This window comes from Miscanthus floridulus, chromosome 9, assembly GCF_019320115.1.
Source record: "Miscanthus floridulus cultivar M001 chromosome 9, ASM1932011v1, whole genome shotgun sequence".
Taxonomy (NCBI): domain Eukaryota; kingdom Viridiplantae; phylum Streptophyta; class Magnoliopsida; order Poales; family Poaceae; genus Miscanthus; species Miscanthus floridulus.
The window spans coordinates 85,375,523-85,398,111 of record NC_089588.1 but is presented as its reverse complement, the minus strand read 5'-3'; the positions used below and the strand labels follow the sequence as shown (position 1 = coordinate 85,398,111).

At 47.8% G+C, this 22,589-nt stretch overlaps 1 protein-coding gene and 1 long non-coding RNA gene across 6 annotated transcripts; one reads left to right on the top strand and one right to left on the bottom strand.

The window, feature by feature from the left end:
• Positions 1-3,387: 3,387 nt before the first annotated feature.
• On the bottom strand, positions 3,388-8,331 carry LOC136482297 (uncharacterized). Of its 4 annotated transcripts, none has more exons than XR_010765030.1 (6): positions 7,711-8,331; positions 7,422-7,581; positions 6,246-6,349; positions 4,705-5,753; positions 4,494-4,563; positions 3,388-3,917 (listed from the first exon to the last, which is right to left on the bottom strand). It is a non-coding gene; the product is annotated as an uncharacterized lncRNA (long non-coding RNA). The 4 variants fall into 4 exon arrangements; XR_010765029.1 differs by having other exon boundaries at positions 3,391-3,917; positions 4,705-4,786; XR_010765027.1 differs by having other exon boundaries at positions 3,389-3,917; positions 4,494-5,753.
• A 472-nt stretch (positions 8,332-8,803) lies between these two features.
• On the top strand, positions 8,804-20,373 carry LOC136483885 (uncharacterized). 2 transcript variants are annotated; one of them, XM_066481042.1, is made up of 5 exons: positions 8,804-10,262; positions 16,309-16,880; positions 16,962-17,181; positions 18,498-19,836; positions 19,916-20,373. In XM_066481042.1, exons 1-4 carry the CDS (start codon positions 8,958-8,960, stop codon positions 19,812-19,814), a joined length of 3,414 nt encoding a protein of 1,137 aa, XP_066337139.1. In that variant the 5' UTR covers positions 8,804-8,957; the 3' UTR covers positions 19,815-19,836; positions 19,916-20,373. The 2 variants fall into 2 exon arrangements, with proteins under 2 accessions (XP_066337139.1, XP_066337138.1); XM_066481041.1 differs by having other exon boundaries at positions 18,498-20,373.
• Positions 20,374-22,589: the final 2,216 nt, after the last annotated feature.

Here is a 22,589-nt window from a genome sequence, read left to right as displayed (position 1 = left end):
GAGTAACAAGCACCATTGGCTTGCAACTCGATCACCTAGTGCCACTCGATGCAACCTCATGATGCAATCACACTAGAATCGCTCACTCACACAATCGAATGATCACTATCAAGCATATGTGAGATGGAGGGCTCCCAAGCACTCTCAAGCATGGACACTAAGTCCCCCAAGGTGCTCAACCCTAGCCATGGCTGATACCCCCTTCTATTTATAGCCCCACGGGCTAAACTAGCCGTTACCCCTTCAGCGGGCAAAACTCGGATGACCGAACGCTCCAGTCGTATTGACCGGACGAACCCTACCAGCGTCTGGTCAAAGAATGGCTTCCACGTTTAAATACTGAGCGCCCGATCTCAACGGTTAAGTTGCGACCGGACACAACACAGTGCACGACCGGACGTAGGACTCCAACGTCCAGTCACTTCCAGTAAGCTTCTACTTGCGACTAGACGTGTCCAGTCATGCCCGACCGGATGTAGGACCCCAGAGTCCGGTCACTTCCAGTAAGCTCCCAGAGGTGGAAATTTGCGACCAGACGCACCCAACATTCGGTCACTCACCGTCTTCTTTGTACGCTACCACGTCAGCGAGATCGGACGTAGCCAGCCAGCGTCTGGTCAAAGACCGACGCCAACGTCTTCACTCCTTCCACTGACCGGACGCGCTGGTCCTATTGAGACCAGCGTCCGGTGCACTATGTGAAACCCTGTCTTTTCTATACAGGGCACCGGTGGCACCGTCAGACTGTCCGCACTCTACGGGCAAACACTTCGCCGATGAAAGTTTTGAACCCTTCTCGCCTCCGTTTCATCGCCAAGTTGATCCACATCAACTCCAACTTCATCTTCTTTGTAAATGTGCCAACACCACCAAGTGTACACCTCCATGTGTATGTGTGTTAGCATTTTCATAATCATTTTTCAAAGGATTAGCCACTCAACTTGCCACGCCACTCGATCCTAGCGACGATGCAAAGTTAGATCACTCGAGTGGCACTAGATGACCGATATGCAAACAAGTTTGCCCCTCTTGATAGCACGGCCATCTATCCTAAACCCAGTCATCAACTTCTCTATATACCTATGACCGGTGAAATGAAATGCCCTAGGCTATACCTTTGCCTTGCGCATCCCATTCCTTCTCCTCCAATGTTGATGCAACACATGCACCAACCAATTTCAAATGATATGATCCACTTCATATCATCATGTGATCATATTTGTTCATTGATCTTGACTTCACTTGATTTTCACCATTGCCTTCGTCCATCGGCACCAAGTCTTGCTCGAGCTTCATCGCCATGCGGTCCATCGCTCCAAAGCCTCCGCCTTACCCTTCACACTTGCAACCGGTCCATCAAGCCAAGTCTTGTCTTGATCTTCTCCACCTTGATCACATGACTCAATATCATGTCTCATGTGCAATGAGCTCCTTCATCATCACATATATGAGCTTTGCAACATCTCCGAGCCATTTTAACCTTTATGGCATATGTTGTTCATACACATGTACCTGTCACAGTTAGTCCACCTAGATTGTCACTCAATTACCAAAACCACACAAGGACCTTTCATGCACCCCACCCTGTCATGCCCCCAACCGCTGGCCCCCAATGTGCCACGTATGCCGGTCACCAGCTCGTCGTGCTCTATTCCCTGACGCCCCATGACTCCTCGAACAACATGAAACACGTGCAACATGAAACACTTGAATGCAACATACGTCTAAAAATAGATGAAACATCTGAAACATACACTTGAAACATATATGTGAAAACATATGCAACATCTAGATAGATCACTTGCAACTTGCAACATGAAAACACTTGCTACAACAGAAGACAAAAATAGATGAAACATTTTGGAACATACTGTTGCAATATATGTGTGAAAACATATGCAACATCCAGATCAAAACGATTGCAACATACGTCTTGAAACAGATGAAACATTTTGAACAAACGCTTGCAACATGTTTCTAAAACAGTTGCAACATATGCAACATCCTTCGATATATTTTTGCAACATTTATATGAAATAGTTGCAACATACATACGAAACACCTAAAATACTTGAAACATACATATGCAACATAGGGGAGGGAATGCTGGGCCGGTGGTCAGGGTCGGAGACAGCGGTGAGCTGCTGCACGCGAGCACCACACCCACTAGCGCCACCGGTACCGGGTTGGGCTCGGTAGCGCGGTGGGGGATGGGGGGCGTGGAGCGCCATGTCCATCGGGGTGGGGGGAGCTCGGTCACCGAGGTGAGAGAGGGGCGCCACCAGGGTGGGGAGGGTGCTACGCTGGGGTGGGGGTGAGCTGCCCACTCCCCTGCAACACCGCCACACTACCTCCATAGATCTCGATTGTGCTCCATGGATCTCGCCGAGTTATGGGAGAGGGCCACGAAATCTACGAAATTGAGGGCTCCTGGTGGGTAAGGACACCGGGGTGCGGGGAGGAGCCACCGGGGTGGGGAAGGAGGACGTCGGAGTGAGCAAGCGAGAGTGTGAGAGAGCAGAGCATCAGGGAAGCACGGGGTGAGGAGCACATTGGCAGGCGGTGCGTGTGGAGCGAAGCGGAGTAAGGCGAGGCAAATAGAAGTTGATTTTATTTTTTTATTTATTTAGACGAGCAGCGCATAAGATAATTAAGGTAAAACTAGGTAGCGTGCCCGTGCGTTACTATGGGACAGCTAAACTTTTATACTAAAAACACAAGAATTGCACGATAAGATAACAATACTATGAAATTAAATACCGACATTAAAGTGATATTAATCAAAAAGCAAAGTTTGTGAAATTAACAGTCACGAAGAGTGCGGTGTCGTGGGCTCACAAACTCTACTGTATAGACCTTTTTGTGATGCAGCTAATATAATGTTTTATATCGGCAAGAAGAAATCTCGGATATCTATTTCTTTCGTGCGTCAATAAATCCACGAATAAGTTCCGCCGTATCTTCATACCATCCTATACGCATGTTCGAGTATATATATGTAAATATTAGTGCCTGTCACATAGATAGTACTGCCGACAAAGATTTGAAAACGTAAAGGAAGCGACGTGTTTTCCTATCCATATAGGAAATTTAAGCTCTGACCGCTATAATTTCAAATTCCTGCGTGTTGCAAGAGGAAGAAATGATACATGAGTAACATACGTATGAGTGATGTGTTTTCCTATCCATAGGAAAGATTTTTTTTTGCTTTATACTCATAAAATTTTCATTTTTGTTATCTCATAAAATTCACTTTTGTTTAAAATTTCTTCTATATACCTGTTTTGGATTTCCATGGCGTAAATCTTCCTCCACTTATAGATAACGGTAGCCATTCATATTTCAGAAATTCGTAACAGAATGACAAAAACACTGACAACAAAACAATATACAAGGCCACCAATTCTCCGAGCGTAACAATGTGCTAGAACCTGATAGACACAAGGGAAGGCATCTGGCTATAATCAAGAGATAAAAACAAATTCCATATTTTTCATTCCTTAAAATATAATCACACATAACATTGGAGCCTGATTGGTAACCCTTAGCTTCATGATTCATGACCAGAGCGAGCATTCGGGTGAGAAGCTGGAAATATCGAGCATACACAACACACACATTCTCTGTCAGTTTTCCCTCATCGCCAACAGAACTTGGAAGATTACTATATTCTCAATGCAACGAGTTCATCTAGCCATTGGGAGAGGATGTTGTCGGTGGCCTTGATGGTACTGTCGATGTTCTAGTGCACCGTCCGGATCGCGTGCGTCCTCACCTGCAACCCCACCAAGCTGAGGACATGTAGATCTATTTCAGAAAAGCTTATGAAACAAACAAAATCTAAATCTCTATCCTCCCCTGGCCTAATGTCTCCACGATGTGTCTGAATCAGGCTCCCCCAATGAACTCCCACCTAGCTGTTGTAAAACATGATGAGAAGATTGTTATTTAATAATGTCATTGTAAAACAATTGTCACTGTTGTACAATTGTTATTTAATTGTAAAAAAAACACAGCACACCAATTAAAAGACAATTCTACATCTAGTTGTTATAAGCAGAATGAAAATAATGAAATTGTAAAAAAAAAGTAGCAGCCTAAGTATAGGAGAGTACCGAAACTGCAGAAACAGTGAGTTTTTTAGGCGTAGTCAGTGCATATCACCAATTAATTTATATATGCCAACCAACCCTAAACCATTTAACTTATAAAAGTTCTAAAAAACATTTGAGCACGTGCCTTGAGAGGTTCTAATACAATTACAGTAGAGGAGCATAAAAACACATCACTCATGGGCAATATCTAGCGATCAAAGATACGACCATGGTAACGGATTAAATAAAACATCAAACATGCAAATTACCATACTTTCCGGGTGCTTACCTCTCAATCCAAAGCACTGACACATCCACACCAACTTCTTTTTTATGAAAGAAAAGTATAGACACAGAGCAATGAGTGCTTGAGAGTCGAGAGCAGGCACAACACATTACCGTCACTGGAGCACAGGGGGGCGGGGGCGGACCGCCACGCGTCTGGAGCATTGCGCACGCAGCAGACCACCTGAAAGTTCATTGTTTTCATAGCACTGAACTGAGCACTGAAAGTTCATTGTTTTGCTAATACAACCAGGTTAGGACTCCAGTTTTTTAAGAAATGACACTGGCACAAGGCATATTAGACAAATAACATATGGAACCATACCCAAGCCGCATTGATTTATCTATACAATCCCTACAAATCCGGTGCAAATACTCCATGATTGTCCTTGTCTTCCGAATAATTCCTGCAAAATAGGATCAGGCACACACATTTTTCACATAATGCTACTTACAATTTCACCACAAGATCATTACACAGCTAGGACATGAAAAAGGTGATGTTCACAATGGCATAAGAGAATGACAGAACATGATGAGAAGAGCTTGAAATTAATAGCCTTTCCTTTTTTTTCAGGAAACTGATACTATTAGCACTTAAGCAGTAATTGGACCCAGAGAGGACTCTTAAGCCACCCATAATAATATGATGTAAATCGGCGTCGATTCAGATTAAGCAAAAGGACAATATGTTTCTTGAAAATGCTGGCCCTTTCATATTCAGTAGTTTTGCAAAAGGATGGCCAGTATTAAGCAAAAGCATAATATCATCTAAGAGTAGTTTTGCACAGAACATAGATAGTACTCTACCCATTTGTTGCAAAGGCCAAAGGTCTCTTGGCAAATAATCCCTTTAATATTCAGCTGAGATCCAAATATTTACTTAAGATTTTTTTTCTACATAAGCAATTTTGCTCTAGTTATACAAAATGTTAAGACATATCAACCCTAGTCAGAGCTAGACAACCGAGTCCCCGTTCGGTCCTCATACAAAGCCAAATCTCATTGCAACACATCCATGAATGAGTCCCAACTGTTACATTATATTTCAAAATTGATAATATCACATATACAAGACTTATAATCACATACACCCACTTAAGTGATAGTACAAAATTTATACTAAATCACAGACATCCATCTTGTATCTGAAATAGATATGATGCTTATCAATTAGTTTACGCTAACACAAAAAAGACAGGTGAATATACTAAATCCGTGCTTGAATGCTTAAAACCAGTCATACAATGCTGCCATAACCTCAAACTGATGAGGTCCTGCTGCCACAGCAAAACTGGACTGAACTGCTGTTGCTATGCCTCAAGTTCCTGTTGCCTACAGACAGAGCTGCGACAAAGACCTGCTTACCTGCTCCTGCACAATTGGACAAAACCAGGGGTGGATCCAACGGCGGGGGGGGGGGGGGGGGGGGGGGGGGGGGGGGCTCGAGCCCCCTACCCATACCGGACCAGTGGAACCCCCATGAATTTTTAGGCAATAGTGTAGGGGGGCTGAGACTTAAGATTGAGCAACAGTGTTGTTCAGCCCCCCCTGAAATATTTCCTGGGTCCGGCACAAAACTCATGTACTTGGAATATCTTAGGTTAAAATTAAAATAAAAGAAAATGAAGCATGTAAGACTGAGTTTGAGGTACTACACAGAACTACAAAATAATGGAAACGCAACAACCATAATATAATAAGTGGTAATTTTGCTTTGATTACTCCAAGAAAGGTATTGAACAATAAATATTCATGAACAAAGATGCAGCCAATATGAAAACATTATTTTTCAAAGGGTAGGCATTCTTTTTATGTGCACAGAGGCTTCTAACGACATGTAGCGATGCTAGGAGCTTTCCTTACTTTTCTGGCAGCATGACACCGGCTTAAAGAGAATCGAAGAGGCAATTGGGATTCCACATCTCGGCATCGATAGCACAGCCATATATGAACTTAGCTGCTGACACCTGATGCAACAAATGTCCGGAATCATTAATGCAATACAACAACAACAACAACAACAACAACAACAAAGCCTTTAAGTCCCAAACAAGTTGGGGTAGGCTAGAGTTGAAACCCAACAGAAGCAATCAAGGTTCAGGCACGTGAATAGAATCATTAATGCAATACAGTATAGATATAAATTGACTCATGATTCCTACATCATGTAATTAAAATATACACAAAATAACGCATAAATGGCACCAAAATACTAAAAGGAAATGAAATATCGAAGCTTTTTAGGGGAAAGTACTATTAGAGGCTTACAGCTTGGAACTCAGCCGTGTTCTTTCTTTTATCAAGTGGAAAGAGTGGCACCATATATGTACTAACCTGATTTGTAATCAGTTAATTTTCCAAACCAAACTGTTATTTCCCAACCCAAGCCCTGATGCTAACATGCAAGTATTTCACATGTTGAGAAAAAAAAACCATTGCTTGATCTGCAATTTCATATTCTTTTGTGTCCTAGAGACAAGTAGTCATTCCTTCTCTTTCAGAACTGTGCACAAAAAATCACAAACATCACATGAATGTAGAAGTCGCAATATCCCTCAGACATGTAGAATGCTACCAGAGTAGTACCACTACATTAGTCTTCAGGGATCATGCATCACCTTTTCTTTTGGTAACCAACAATAACTATATCGATTCCATGAAGCTAAAATGGTATGAATTAAATTATGTTTTTTAAAGTAGAAGTGCAGAACTGTGGGTTCAACTGGAAAGATAATCTAGCATAACCAGACATCAAGTGTACAACTAACCCTGAAAGCCTGATAACACAGAAGCTTGTCATTGTAACTTTTCAAACAGATGCTACCCTGGCTAAAGCTGACCAAGTGCCTCTGGAACGAACACTGCATGGAAGGGTATATATCCCACCATCTCTAGGAAATTAAAGAATGACAATTTTTTTTACTAATGGTCTACACATTAAGGGACACCGACGAAGTGCCTCTCGAGGGAATATTGCAATACAATAATAAGAGATTGACTTTGATATATAGATGTACGGGAGAACAGCTAGCTCTTTACCTAAAGTGATGTCTGCCAATGTAATTGTATGGAGCAACGAGCCATCACGTCGTGCTCTTAATAGAATGTATTTACTTGAGAAGTTGTGCCTCCTCGTAGATCACCAGATCATTTAGCCAACCAAAGAAGTCAGGACCGGACTTCGTTCTTGAGCGTGTCTCTGGACCATTGAAATCCAAAGAGAAAAATCAGAACAAATCGAACTACAGCCCCTGAACTTTGAGGAGGATGGAATGAGACCTCACCGATGGAAACCAACGGATCTGAGGCCATGGCACACAAAACTAACCTCGTCGCCGTAGAAGTTGTTGTTGCCGCAACCCTCCGTCAGCGGTAGTTCGAGCCCGACCTGCTTCTCGAAGAGATGGCCTGGGGGCCATGGATCCCGCTGCGGGGTGCGGGGATGGGGAGGTCGAGGTGGGGTGGTTTGTTTTGGAAAGAAAATCAGGAGGAAAAGGATACGACGGACAGAAGGGGGCGTTGGTTGATCGCAAGCGGCAGAGGTACTCCGTGCCCCCGTCGCCGTGCTCCGCCTGCTCCTCCAGGCGCAACAAGCGAGCCTCGTCCTCCGCCGTTGTCGCAACCGCGACTGCCGGTGCCGCCGCCATGGGGGATCGCGGCCATTCGGGGCTGGATCACCTCGGGTGCCACCCGGCACCTCACCCGCCGCCCATTCGGCGTTGGATCGTCGTCGCCGCCCGATCCGTCGCAGCGATGCCCCTCCCGCCGTGCCGCCCGCCGCGAGGCTTGAGCGATCATGGCGTCCTAGCGTGGTGGGGAGAAGGCGTTGGCGTCTCGCGATGATTGTGGCGTCGGTGTGGGGTGGTTTGTTATGGAAAGAAAATCAGAGGGAGAGGAAAAGGGATAGAACGGGCAGGGGATCGCAAGAGATGGGCGTAGGAGCAGAAGGGAGCTATGAATGTCGTATCAAAAAATATTCGCGATTTGTTATTTTTAAGTAGTTATCCTTCGGTCCCATATTATCTATCGTTTTTGTTTTCGTGTTACAAGTTTAACTCGATTTATAAAAAATACGTATAATATTTATATCTCTAAATAAATTTATTAAAAAATTAGATTCAAAGGTCTTTCTAATAATACTAATTATATACTATAAATATTAATATTTTTTAATATATATTTTATCAAAGTTATTTCTCAAAAATAAAAGCGACAAATATTTTGGAGAAGATTACGGTGCACCTGCGTCGTACGTCCGGAAGTACCAAACGCATCCCAAGTCAAAATCCCGCCTCCGGTACTGACAGGTGGCCCCGTCAGTCCAACTTGATCCAGGTACGTCATCCGCTGACACATCAGCCCCACAGTCAGCCACCTAGCTTCATCCCTCGTACTTGTGAGTCGTGAGTCGTGACGCTTCCCATTGCCCCCTGCGACCCTGCCGGCCTGCCCCCACTCTCCCACTCCAGATCTCGTCGTCCACCCCGTCGCCGTCGTCTTCCTCCTCTCCGGCCGGCCGATGCGTCCCAAACCCTAGCCCCCCGTCGCAAAACCCTAGATCCCGCCGCCGCCGGCATGGATCCCTCCTCCGGATCCGCCTCCCGCCACGGTCGCCTCCTCATCTCGCCGTCGCTCTCCACCCCGACCTTCTCCACCCGCTCCCCGTCCCCCTCGCCGGCCGCGTCCCCCGCGCCACACCACCACCAGGAGCGCCGCAACTCTACTTCCTCCCCGAAGCCCCTGGTCCCCTTCCCGGCCTCCTCCTCTTCCGCCAACAGGCCCCGCTCCTCCTTCGGCGGCGCGGGGCCCCGCGGCTCCGCGGCGGCGACCTCGGCCTCGGGCCCGGCGTTCGCCCACAACGCGCGCCTCGCGGCGGCGCTGGTGCCCGCCGCGGCCTTCCTTCTCGACCTTGGCGGGCTCCCCGTCTTTGCCGTCCTCGCCATCGGCCTCGCGACGGCATACCTCCTCGACGCGCTCCAGCTGCGCCAGGGCGCCTTCTTCACCGTCTGGGCGGCGCTGCTCGCGGCCGATGTCGCCTTCTTCTTCTCCGCCTCGCTGTCGTCTGCTGCTGCCGCCTCGCTGCCGCTCACCGTCCTCGCGCTGCTTCTCTGCGCTGAGACCTCCTTCCTCATTGGTGTATGGGCGTCGCTGCAGTTCCGATGGATCCAGCTCGAGAACCCGACCATTGTTGCCGCCCTAGAGCGGTTGCTCTTTGCCTGTGTGCCCATCGTCGTGCCTGCCCTCTTCACGTGGGCTCTCGTATCCGCGGTCGGCATGGCCAATGCATCCTACTACTTTGCCGCGTTCTGCATGGTGTTCTACTGGCTGTTCTCCATACCCCGTCCGTCCAGCTTCAATAGCAGGAAGCAGGATGCTCCAATACTGGACAGTGATGGCATTCTTGGCCCGTTGGAGAGCTGTGTGCATTCGCTGTATGTGCTGTTCGTGCCAGTGTTGTTCCATGCTGCGTCCCATCATGCCACACTCTTCACATCGTGGGCCAGTGTGTGTGAATTGCTGCTGCTGTTCTTCATACCGTTCTTGTTCCAGCTTTATGCTTCCACTCGTGGTGCACTGTGGTGGATCACCAGGGATGCACGTGCAATGGACCAGATAAGAATCGTGAATGGGTTCGTTGCACTGGTCGTGGTGGTGCTTTGCCTTGAGGTGCGAGTTGTGTTCCACGCGTTTGGAAGATACATTCATGCTCCACCACCGCTGAATTACCTGCTTGTAACGGTCACAATGCTTGGTGGCGCTTTGGGCCTTGCAGCGCATGCTGCGGGCAAGGTTGGGGATGCTGCTAGCTCAGTGGCTTTTACAGGGTTGGCAGTGCTAGTCAGTGGAGCAGGAGCTGTAGTCATTGGATTCCCCATGATGGTATGCTGCAGCCTCATTTATGCAATTGGTATCTGCTTATGTGACATTTTGATTTGTTAAAGCTAATGCATGTTGCATGCTACGTTGAACCAAAAAATGTAGTTCTTTGAAATTCATCTTGTATTGTGAAGTCGATATAAGGCTTTGGACTTTTACTAACAATAACTACTGCATCTGGTCTTGTATGGTACATTTGAGTTTTTCTTCGTTGTCTCTACTCCACATATTTTAGACTAGTTCTACATCCGGTATTAGTAGTAGTGCTTAGATAAATTAGTCAAGGGGCTATTGCCCTTATCATTAAGTTAGTACTGCCATTGCTGTCTGTCCATTTTATGTCACATTTGTTACACTATAGATACAGTATGGTTAAACAGTTCTATTAGACTTTACACCAATGATGTGTTTGCTATTTTTCTTGTCTCTTTGTATTATTGAGGATCTAAGTTTTTTATGTTCAATTGGTTCTTGAGCAGCAATATCTTTTAAATTTTAATATCATTAGCTCACAATAGTTTTTTCTTGGATGAATCTGGCAGTTGTTTATGTAGTGAGATCATTATGGTTTGGATCATCTTCAAAAGTTCTGACCAGCAAACTGAAGCAACACAGCTTTTTGAAGCTTTTGCTTGATTTATGCCAAATTTTGACATGCTTAAATTGAGTAAATTTCACAAACTACACTATTTTTTTTTAAATATCTCAAAACTACAATTTTAAAAGCTAATTTCATATAACTACGCTCTATTGAAACCAATATTGCAAAACTACAGTTTCTAATATTAACCTTACAAAAATACACTTCAATTGTCAATTCATATAAAAAACTACACATTTATTGTCATTACACATTGCAAAATTTCAGTAGCCTTTAAAAGCATAGTTTTGTGTAATTGGTTCCCAGAGGTGTACTTTTGTTTTTGTACCTATTTCAATGAAAATGTAGTTTAGAAAACTGTTTAGCCTAGTGCTTACCCATGTATCTAGTTATCTACTTAGCTATTTACTATTCACTGTCTAGCTGTTTTCAGGTGCCTTAGCATCCAAGCTAGCATCTACTTTATACACTAGAATATGCTGTAGTAGTTGAGAACTTGTATCCCAAGCAGGCAGCGGCCAACACGGCCGCTGCGCTACGCGCGGAGTTGGAGCGGCAGCCCAGGCAGCCGCCATGGAGCCGGTGCGCCGCCGGATCCCATCGCCATCTCCGGAGCGCCGTCGGGGACGCGGAGGCCGTCGCGGGTCGCCAGCGGCCGTCCAGATGGTGTACAAGGACTCTGGCACGGGGACGCCATGGCCAATGCTGGTAAAGACCAACTACCACGACTGGAGCCTGCTCATGAAGGTGAAGATGCAGGCGTGCCAGCTCTCGGACGCCATCGAGTACGGCGACCTCCCGTACCACGACGATCAGCGCGCGCTCGAGGCCATCATCGCCGAGCTGCCACCGGAGATGGGCGCACCGCTTGCGGACAAGGCGACAACCAAGGAGGCGTGGGACTCCATCGCCGCGGTGCGCATCGGCGTCGACCGCGTCCGCCGTGCCACGCTGCAGCGGCTGCGCAAGGAGTGGGAGAACCTCGCCTTCCGCCCCGGTGAGCAGGTCGAGGACTTTGCCCTCCGCCTCTCCACGCTGAAGCAGCAGATGGCCCGCCACGGTGATAAGGACCTCGACGAGGAGCGGGCGGTGGAGAAGCTTCTTCGTGCGGCACCGAAGAAGTACGCACAGGACCTCGACGAGGAGCGGGCGGTGGAGAAGCTTCTTCGTGCGGCACCGAAGAAGTACGCACAGCTGAAGATCGCGATCGAGGCCCTCAACTTCCAGGACCTCACCATCGAAGAGGTCGCCAGAAGGCTGAAGACGGTGGACGATCTCGAGGAAGAACCTCCGTCCGAGCCCATCTCCGTCGGCGGGAAACTGATGTACACCGAGGAGCAATGGCTCGCTCGGCAGAAGCAGAAGAAGAAAGGAGGAGATGACTCTGGCTCGTCCAGCTCATCCAAGGAACCCCGTCGGCGTCCTCGCAGCGGAAGGAAGCAGAAGCCCAAGGGCGACTGTGGCGAGCGGGGTGACCGTGGAGACGGCGGGCAAGGAGGAAACGCTGGTGGCGCCGGCGGCGAACGCAAGGCGAACCGCGACGACACCTGCCTCAACTGCCATCGCACCGGCCACTGGGCGAAGGATTGCCCTCAGCCTCGACGCGAGCGTGGCGCATCTCGCGGAAGCGGATGACGACGAGGCGGCTCTGTTTCTCACCCACGGCTTCCTGGAGTTGGAAACATAGGAGGACATCCTCTGCTCCAAGGCCGACGCCAACCTCGACATCGACGAACCCCGGGCTCGTGCGTTCCTCAACATCGGCTCCGGTGAGGACAAGTTGGATGGCTGGTACCTCGACAGCGGCGCTACCCACCACATGACCGGCCGTCGCGATCTCTTCTCCAACCTCGACACCTCTGTTCGCGGCTTGGTGCGGTTCGGCGACGCGACAAGGTTGGAGATTGAAGGTGTCGGCTTGATCGTGTTCCAAGCGAAGACCGGCGTGCACCGAGTCTTGCACGGCGTCTATTTCATCCCGGCGCTGCGCAACTCCATCATGAGCCTCGGCCAGCTCGATGAGGGCGGGTCCAAGGTGGAGATCGACAAGGGCGTCCTACGCATCTGGGATCGCTGCGGGCGCCTCCTAGTCAAGGTGAACCGCGGGCCTAGCCGCCTCAATGTCCTCCATCTTGAGTACGTGAAGCCGCTCTGCCTCGCTGTGAGGAAGGACGACGACGCTTGGCGCTGGCACGAGCGGTTTGGCCACCTCCACTTCGAGGTGCTACACCAGCTCGGCAAGCAGGCTATGGTGCGCGGCATGCCGGTGATCAAGCCCGCCGAACAAATCTGCGACACCTGCGTCACGATGAAGCAGCGCCGGCGCCCCTTCCCTCAGCAGGCCCGGTACCGCGCGCAGAAGGAGCTAGAGCTCGTCCACGGCGACCTTTGCGGGCCCGTGACGCCGGCGACTCCAAGAGAGCGGCGCTACTTCCTCCTGATGGTGGACGACGCGTCCCGCTTCATGTGGGTCGTCCTGCTGCCGCCCAAGGATGCTGCCGCAGACGCCGCCATGAAGATTCAGGCCGCAGCAGAGAAGGAGAGCGGCCGCAAGCTTCGGGTGCTACGCATCGACAACGGCGGCGAGTTTACCGTCGTGGAGTTCGCCGACTACTGCGCGGGAGAGGGCATCCAGCGCCACTTCTCAACGCCTCACTCGCCGCAGCAAAATGGCGTGGTGGAACGCCGGTACCAAACCGTGGTGGCCACGGCTCGGGCGTTGCTGAAGCAGAGGAGGATGCCGACCAAGTTTTGGGGGGAGGCGGTGATGACGGCAATCCATCTGCTCAATCGCTCACCGACGCGGACCTTGTAGGGCAAGACCCCCTATGAGGCCTGGCACGGGCGCACGCCGGCGGTCAGCCACCTGAAGACATTTGGCTGCGTCGCTTACACCAAGGATCTGGGGCAGCTCCGCAAGCTGGATGATCGCGGCAAGCCCGGCGTCTTCATCGGGTATGCAGAGGGAGCCAAGGCGTACCGCATACTGGACCCTGCGACATAGCGTGTCAGGATTAGCCGCGACGTCATCTTCGACGAGGGGCGTGGCTTGGATTGGTCTACCTCGGACGTCGGCAGCTTGGCCGCAGCGGCGAGCGACTTCATCGTCGAGTTCTGGGAGACTGGAGGAGCCGGGGGAGCACAAGATGCTTCTCCAGTGGCGTTCGGAGCTACATCGTCGGCGCCATCACACTGCACCGCGCTCGCCGTAACTAAATCCGCGGGAGCCCGGAGGGACATCGGTAGCAGCGGTCGCTCCTCCAGCACCCCAGCCAGCCTCGCCACCGCCAGCGTCCCTGCTGCTCCTACTGCTTCACCGGCATCACCAGCAGCAGCAGCTGTGGCTGGAGACCAAGTGGAGTTTGCCACTCCACTGTAGGATGATGAAGATAGACTCGACGCCTACTACAACGAGCCGCTGCGATACCGCACGATGACGAACATCATCGGCAACCATCCTCCGCCTCCGCCGCCTCAACGCCCTTCTTCACCGAGCTTCACCTCACACACGCCGGCGAGCCTGCCAACTATTCTGAGGCCAAGGATAATCCGGCATGACGGGCGGCAATGGAGCAAGAGCTCAAGGCGGTGGAGCAGAACCGGACCTGGGAGCTGGTGCCGCTCCCTGCCGGTCACCGGCCCATCACCCTAAAGTGGGTGTCCAAGTTCAAGAAGGATGAGCTGGGCGCGGTGATCAAGCACAAGGCAAGACTTGTGGCGTGCGGCTTCGTTCAGCAAGAAGGGGTGGACTACGACGACACGTTTGCTCCTGTGGTGCGCATGGAATCCGTCAGGGTCCTCGCGCTGGCGGCTCAAGAAGACTGGCGCGTCCATCACATGGATGTCAAATCGGCCTTCCTCAACAGCGACCTCAAGGAGGAGGTATACGCGTAGTAGTCGCCCGGCTTCGCCGTCGCCGGAGAAGAGGGGAAGGTCTACCGCCTCCGCAAGGCCCTCTACGGCCTGCGGCAGGCTCCGCGCACCTGGAACGCCAAGTTGGATGCCACACTCAAAGAGATGGGCTTCCAGCAAAGTGCTCACAAGGCGGTGATGTACCGGCGGGGCAGTGGACGCTTTGTCCTGCACGTCGGTGTCTACGTCGACGACCTGATCATCACCGGCGCAGAGGATCGAGAGGTGGAGGCGTTCAAGGCTCAGATGAAGACTTTCGACATGAGTGACCTCGGCCTCCTCAACTTCTACCTCGGCGTCGAGGTGAATCAAGATGCCACTGGCATCACCCTTCGTCAGACACACATTATGCCAAGAGGATTCTGGAGCTCGGCGGAATGGCTGGCTGCAACCCTGCCCATACTCCAATGGAGGAGCGGCTGAGGCTTAGCAGGCACAGCACAGCGGCAGAGGTCAATCCCACACACTACCGGCGCCTCATCGGCAGTCTACGCTACCTGGTGCACACTCGCCCCGATCTGGCATTCGCTGTTGGCTTCGTCAGCAGGTTCATGGAGCGGCCTATGGTGGAGCACCAACAAGCTGTCAAGCGCATTCTCCGCTATGTCGCTGGCACGCTCGACTACGGTCTGCACTTCACCAAGGCGCCCGGCTCCGCTCGCTTCGTCGGCTACTGCGACAGCGACCTCGCCGGCGACATCGACACAAGCAAGAGCACGAGTGGAACACTCTTCTTCCTCGGCAATTGCTTGGTCAGCTGGCAATCAATCAAGCAGAAGGTGGTGGCGCTCTCTAGCTGCGAAGCAGAGTACATTGCCACTTCTACTGCTGCAACCCAGGCTCTGTGGCTCTCAAGGCTGCTAGCAGAGCTCCTCTGCAGGCATGTCGAGGTGGTGGAGCTGAAGGTGGACAGCAAGTCGGCCCTCACTCTGGCCAAGAATCCAGTCTTCCATGACAGGAGCAAGCACATAAGGATCAAGTACCACTTCATCCGCAGCTGCCTGGAAGATGGAAGCATCAAGGCCGATCACATCTCAACTACTGATCAGCTTGCAGACATTCTCACCAAATCCTTGGGCAGAGCCAAATTTGAAGAGATGAGGGAGAGAATTGGTCTGAGGCAGATCATCCCCAAGGCAGGGCACAAGGCTAAGGGGGAGAATTGAGGGTTTAGCCTAGTGCTTACCCATGTATCTAGTTATCTACTTAGCTACTATTCACTGTCTAGCTGTTTTCAGGTGCCTTAGCATCCTAGCTAGCATAAACTTTATACACTAGAATATGTTGTAGTAGTTGAGAACTTCTTGTATCCCAAGTTTGCTTTTCCTATATAATGCAATCAAGCGGCTAAGTGCCAAGCTGCCCTCTGGCAGGAGAAATTCCACTTGTCTAGCTACTTACTTGCAACAACAGTAACATGCAATCACGCTTTACTAGCAACCCTGTCCTGAATCTTGCAACATTTTCTACCAGTTGTTTTTGTTTGCACATCAACAGATAGTTGTGTATAATGCCTTTTTGTTAATTCTTTTGCAGTTTCTGCCACTGCCGATGATTTCTGGCTATTATGTTGCAAGGTTCTTTACTAAGAAAAGCTTGTCATCATACTTTACCTTTGTGGCACTTGCAAGCTTGATGGTCCTTTGGTTTGTGGTGCACAATTATTGGGATCTGAATATTTGGCTTGCTGGCATGCCATTGAAGTCCTTCACGAAGTATGTTGTTGCAGCTGTCATCATGGCAATGGCTGTTCCTGGTTTGGCACTTCTCCCAACAAAACTTCACTTTCTTCTGGAACTGGGTCTTATTGGTCATACATTGTTGCTATGCTACATCGAGAACCGATTGTTCAACTATGCCTCCATGTATTACTATGGATTTGAAGATGATATCATCTATCCTAATTATATGGTTTTTATTACAACCTTTTTGGGCTTGGCTCTTGTAAGAAGATTATATGTGGATCAGAGACTAGGGCCCAAAGCTGCTTGGATTTTAACTTGCCTATATTCATCAAAATTAGCAATGCTGTTTATGACATCAAGATCAGTTATATGGGTGTCAGCTGTTCTGCTACTTGCTGTTACCCCCCCTTTACTTCTTTACAGGTATTTTCTTAAAATCTAGTGTTTTGATAGAAACACCAACAAAATTTTTGTTGATAAATTCTTCTTGCTTGTGACTTTCAGAGACAAGTCCAAAGGAGCTTCTAAGATGAAAGTCTGGCAAGCTTATTTCCATGCATCCGTCATAGCGTTTTCTGCCTGGCTCTGTCGGGAAACAATTTTTGAAGCTCTACAGTGGTGGAATGGAAGACCTCCTTCAGATGGTTTGTTACTGGGTTCATATATTCTGTTGACAGGAGTTGCATGCATTCCAATAGTCGTTCTCCATTTCCCACATGTTCAGGTAGTTGCTAGTTACCTTCATTCTTGTTAAAAAGACTAATCATCCTACTGCTTACAACATATTAGATGTGATATTTCTATGCTGTTATCGTTTTATTCTAAAGCAATATTTTGTGAAGGGCTGTTCATTTCCAGAGTTTTAGCATGATGTTAGGTGTTCTTACAATGGATAATTTACTCATTTTTTACACTAGGAATCTATAGATGTGTTTAGAGGCATGCAATTGGACTTGCAGTCATATTTACCGTGTCAGACTGTGAGAGCATGCATATTTTTAGGACCACATGGCTAAATTGATAGAGGCAAGGTCAGAGTAAAATGTATCAAGATCTCACTTGCAATCTGGAATATCAAATCTATCTTGCTTCCCTGGTAATTTATGAACTTCGCAAATTTAAAGAAGAAAAGATTTAGTTTACTTCATGGGATGCATTAACTTTGAACTGAAAACAGAGCCTAATGGTTTGAAAGTTTGGCCATGTATGGTCTGAATTGCTGACATTATTTTGTTAACTTGAAAGCGATAATCATTTCATTCGATGGATTATATTTTACCATTACTGAAGAGTTTTCAAAGATCAGGATGTGAGTTTTATAACGCTAAAAGATATGTTTTGCCCGAAATGGCTGTGATGCATGCAACAACATATAATTATGGATTTGGGACACCATAATTCAAAATTTGAACTTTTTTTGGACTATCATTTATCTCTGGAATTTTAGTTATGTAATAATTCCCAATTGTGGTTTTACTTCCTTAACCAACCATAAGAAATGGTCCTAGTAGCTTCTGTTTTTTTTTTTAGTGTTATTAAGTTATATTCGTTCCAGTTGGATTCAAGTGTCATTTGAGCTGAGAACCAAATGATCAAGAAACACTGACGTTCAATTCGGTCTTTCCACTGATACCCCTTTTAATATGATTGCATGCTATAGTTAACACAAGCTCTGCATTATTGCTTGTTCCAGCACAAAATAGCATGATTTGAAGTGAACCGCATGTTCACTGCTGTGTGCTCCTTGGTTAGTGGAGTGAGCTCTGAAACACAACTTAAAACTGATTGCAGGGAGTATGGCCCACATATTTCTGATTCCTGTCAATGAAAAGGAATAATTTTTTTGCCTCTTGTTTCTGTAATTGAATTTGATTCCTCTTTACCAAAAAGCATCTTCAAGTTAAATATTGAACCATACCTCTTGTTTTCTAGTACTTCCGTTTACCCTCTCTTATGCTACTTTTTGCTGTATACCTGTCTACATCTTGCAAATTGTTTGTTGCTGCACCAATTGATTATATTTTCAATATTTCCTTGCAGTCAGCGAAGAGATTCCTGGTCCTTGTTGTGGCTACAGGCCTTCTCTTTGTTGTTATGCAGCCTCCTATTAAGCTATCATGGGTATACCGGTCGGATTTTATCACAGCAGCACATTTATCTGATGATGACATTTCAATATATGGGTTTGTAGCATCTAAGCCCACATGGCCGTCATGGCTGCTCATCGCAACTGTGGTACTTACACTAGCAGCAGTTACATCCATCATCCCAGTGAAGTATGTTGTTGAGTTGAGGGCTTTGTATGCAGTGGCAGTTGGGATTACACTAGGCATCTACATATCTGTTCAGTACTTCTTCCAGGCAGTTGTTCTGTATCCTCTTCTTGTTGCAACAATTGTCTCTGCGGCAGTCTTTGTCGTATTCACACATCTTCCTTCTGAATCGAGCACAAGGGTTTTGCCATGGGTGTTCTCTTTCTTGGTAGCTTTGTTCCCAGTCACCTATCTGCTTGAAGGACACTTAAGATCCAAAAGTTTTGCAGATGAGGATGAAGAAGAGAAGTTCACCAACATGTTGGCTATAGAAGGGGCTAGAATGTCACTTTTGGGTCTCTATGCTGCTATCTTCATGATTATTGCATTAGAAATCAAGTTTGAGCTGGCTTTGCTATTGCGTGAAAAGGCTGCAGACAGAGGTATGCATGGTCCATCTAGTCGGAGTTCTGCCTTTCCACCAAAAGCAAGGCTGCTCCAGCAACGAAGGGCTCATGCTGCACCAACATTCACCATCAAGCGGTTGGCAGCAGAGGCAGCATGGATGCCTGCTATCGGCAATGTTTCTACTGTGCTATGTTTTGGCATCTGCCTGGTTCTGAATATCACACTCACTGGTGGCTCGAACCGTGCTATTTTCTTCCTGGCGCCCATCCTTCTGCTCTTGAACCAGGATTCAGATATCTTCGCAGGATTTGGTGATAGGCAGCGCTATTTCCCAGTAACAGTTTCTATTTCTGGTTATTTATTATTGACGGCATTGTATAGGATATGGGAGGAGACTTGGCCTGGCAATGGAGGATGGGCTCTTGACATTGGGGGCCCAGGCTGGCTGTTTGCTGTGAAGAATTTTGCTCTTCTTGTGCTCACTTTACCGAATCACATACTCTTCAACCGCTTCATGTGGGATTATGTCAGACAGACAGATGCCAAGCTACTGCTGACACTACCGCTCAACTTGCCTTCGATTATAATGACAGACATACTTACTATTCGGGTGTTAGGATTGCTAGGAGCTATGTACTCTCTTGCCCAGTACATGATATCAAGGCGTATAAGAATCGCTGGGATGAGATACATTTGAAATAGGACATGTAACTTTCAAGGTAAATCTGGTACACCTTACCAAATTGCTGCCAGTAGAGTCTGGTTTCCTGAAGCCACCTTTCAATGCATCGCTTGCAGGCTGTCACTGTACATCAAATTCTTTCAAAGCTCAGGAACAAATACATCATTGCCTGGTCGGCTCGGGAGAAAAATTGTGCCTTGTAGCAGAGAAAAACAAGGGTCGAATGACACTGCTTTTTTGTACTGAATGATCTGTATACTTAGTGTACGCTAAAGGTGTTGTCGCAGATATAGATATGTTTTAACTGCACATATGAGATGACATCACCGTGGCCCGTTTACTTTGAACTTGTGACGGCACAAAGTTTTGCAAGAATACTAGTATTCGATAAGCCTGAGCAGAAGACTTTGATGTAAGATGCTGATTACGGTTTTTGTTTGTTTGTTCCAGCTCGTGGGCTTGCTTTTCTGATTCCTGTAAAATTGTGCTTCTGTGAGCCGTGTAGGCTTGTAGCACTAAGACTGGCTATAGCCTGGAACAGGAACCTGGAACTGGCTCATAGGTTATGTTCGCTTGTTTATGAGTCTCTGCTATTTTAGCGAACGAACGATATTTTTTTTCATAATAAATCAGCGAACAATACTTTCAGCTATGGCTTTTCAGCAAAGTGAATAGGGCCATAGCCTGATATCCATAGTTCCTCTCAAAGCTGGAGGGAATAGTAAAGAAATTTAGCGGGGCCAAACTGGCACATAAACTGGGCCAATATACCTCGTCATATCAGCCTCCAAAATCTAGCCCTAGGCAAATTACCCAATACCCGAACCACTTGCACCCGATCTACCTGATTATAATTTTGGATAGTGATTCTAGATACCTGAAATTAATTCGGGAAATTCGGGTAACACCCCCTGTACCCGATTTACCCCATATTACCTGATATTTTCAGAGCCCATCAACTAATGTCGTCAACATCTAGATTGAAGCCCACTATGTGGCCTAGCAACTCCACTCGACATAGGCCGCACATCCCCTCAAGTCCTCAACCACCCCGAACTCCCCCAGACGTAGCGGCCTGCGACCGAGCACGAGCTGTCGAGCTCAAGCGGCCCCCAAATCCCAAACCCCCGCGAACCCTAGCGAGTAGCCACCGCCTGCCGCCAAGCCCCGCCCCCGATGCCGACGGCGCGACCGCATGGCCCCAACATCGACGACACAGCCACACGGCCCCGACGCTACCCAACGCCGTCGCGTGGCTGACCCCGACGCTAATGACGCGGGCTGAAACCCTGCTATCAACCGCCAAGTCGATGACGGACCGATGCTGCCCCGCGCGACCGAGCCCTAATAACGACGCGACCACCGATGCTCGACCGCCCACTGCCCCGGCCGTCGGTGCTCCCAGTCTCCCACACCATCTACGTTGATATCGGGTAGTTCGGGAATACCCGAACCCGAACCCGAACCCGAATTATCGGGTACCCGAAATATCGGGTAGTCATTTTTCGAGGTGAATATCGGGTAATGATTTCTATTACCCGAATTTTTAACTACCCGAACTACCCCACCCAAATTTTTCAGGTAACCCGAACGCCCAGACTTACCAAAATCTAACGAATAATCTTTTTAGTTGCTTGACATTTAGAAAAATGTCTTCTAGTATTGCTATATTAAATAATATAATAGATAGAAACAAAATTCAGTTTTAGGGCCAGAAATGGTTACGAGACTAAGAGGGAGAAAGAGGATAGATAAGAATATTGGGCATGTTTGGTTGGGTTCTAAAACTTGTCCAACTAAAATTAAGACATACCTACAAATTTTGGCTATTTATTAATTTATTATTAAATAATTCGCACAATAATTTCTATGGCACTAAATGCATTCCTATACTTTTTGTCCTAACTTCAGCAAGCCTAAGTTTTGGCTTTCCATGATTTTGGGGGAAGACAAATTAGAGACATTCATGGAGAAATTGATTGGGATGTAAGGGTGTGTTTGGTTCATTAGCCCTGCTTGACTCACCTGGCTGAGCTAGAAATTGGAAGGAAAGAGGTGTCTGGTTCAAGTCAGGTCTTGGGTTTCACGCTAGCAAGCTTTTGCTTGCTTTCTCGGGAGAGGCATTTTGGCTCACCTACCCTGGCAAAGCGAGGCTTGCTCACGCAGGCAAGGCGACGCGAGCTGAACCATAGAACCAAACGTGCCCGAGTCTTCTGGTCTTTTGTTTTACACCGTGGATCCTACACACTATAGCTTGAGTTTCGACAGGCGTGCTTGGTTCTAGAGCCAGCCTAGCCTAGCCTCGTCGGGCAAGGAGAGCCTAGCCTTGCCTGTGCAAGAGAGCGAAATTTGCTTGCCAATTCAGCAAATGAAATGTGGAAAACACAGTTCCGATACACTCTTGCCTGGAAACCAAACATTCACCCCCGCACGAACTTCTTCACCCCTCACATTAACTTCCCAATGGGCGGGGCCACATAATATCGGCAAGGATATCAAATGTGGCAGAACCGCCTAATCTAATGACTTCTAGGAGTGCTCGTCTTTCATTAGACACTAAGCACTCAAGGGAGAACACCAAATTACATAGTTCCATCGGGCACACCCCAGGGGAGAACCCGAAAATCCACATTTTTTCATCAGAATCACAAATGAGAGAATAAAGCTTACATCATTCTTAACAATTTCTTACATCACTTTTAATACAACATCAGAGTATAATATTTATTATTATAACAGCGGAATATAATCATATTATCAGAGTTATAAACAATTTAATTGAACAACGGA

What these genes read in the sequence shown, in the direction of transcription:
- LOC136483885 (XM_066481042.1), top strand. Translation starts at nt 8,958, where the DNA reads ATGGATCCCTCCTCCGGATCCGCCTCCCGCCACGGTCGCCTCCTCATC. An exon ending in TCATTGGATTCCCCATGATG is followed by an intron (nt 10,263 to 16,308) that starts GTATGCTGCAGC and finishes ATTCTTTTGCAG; the next exon opens with TTTCTGCCACTGCCGATGAT. An exon ending in TCCATTTCCCACATGTTCAG is followed by an intron (nt 17,182 to 18,497) that starts GTAGTTGCTAGT and finishes ATTTCCTTGCAG; the next exon opens with TCAGCGAAGAGATTCCTGGT.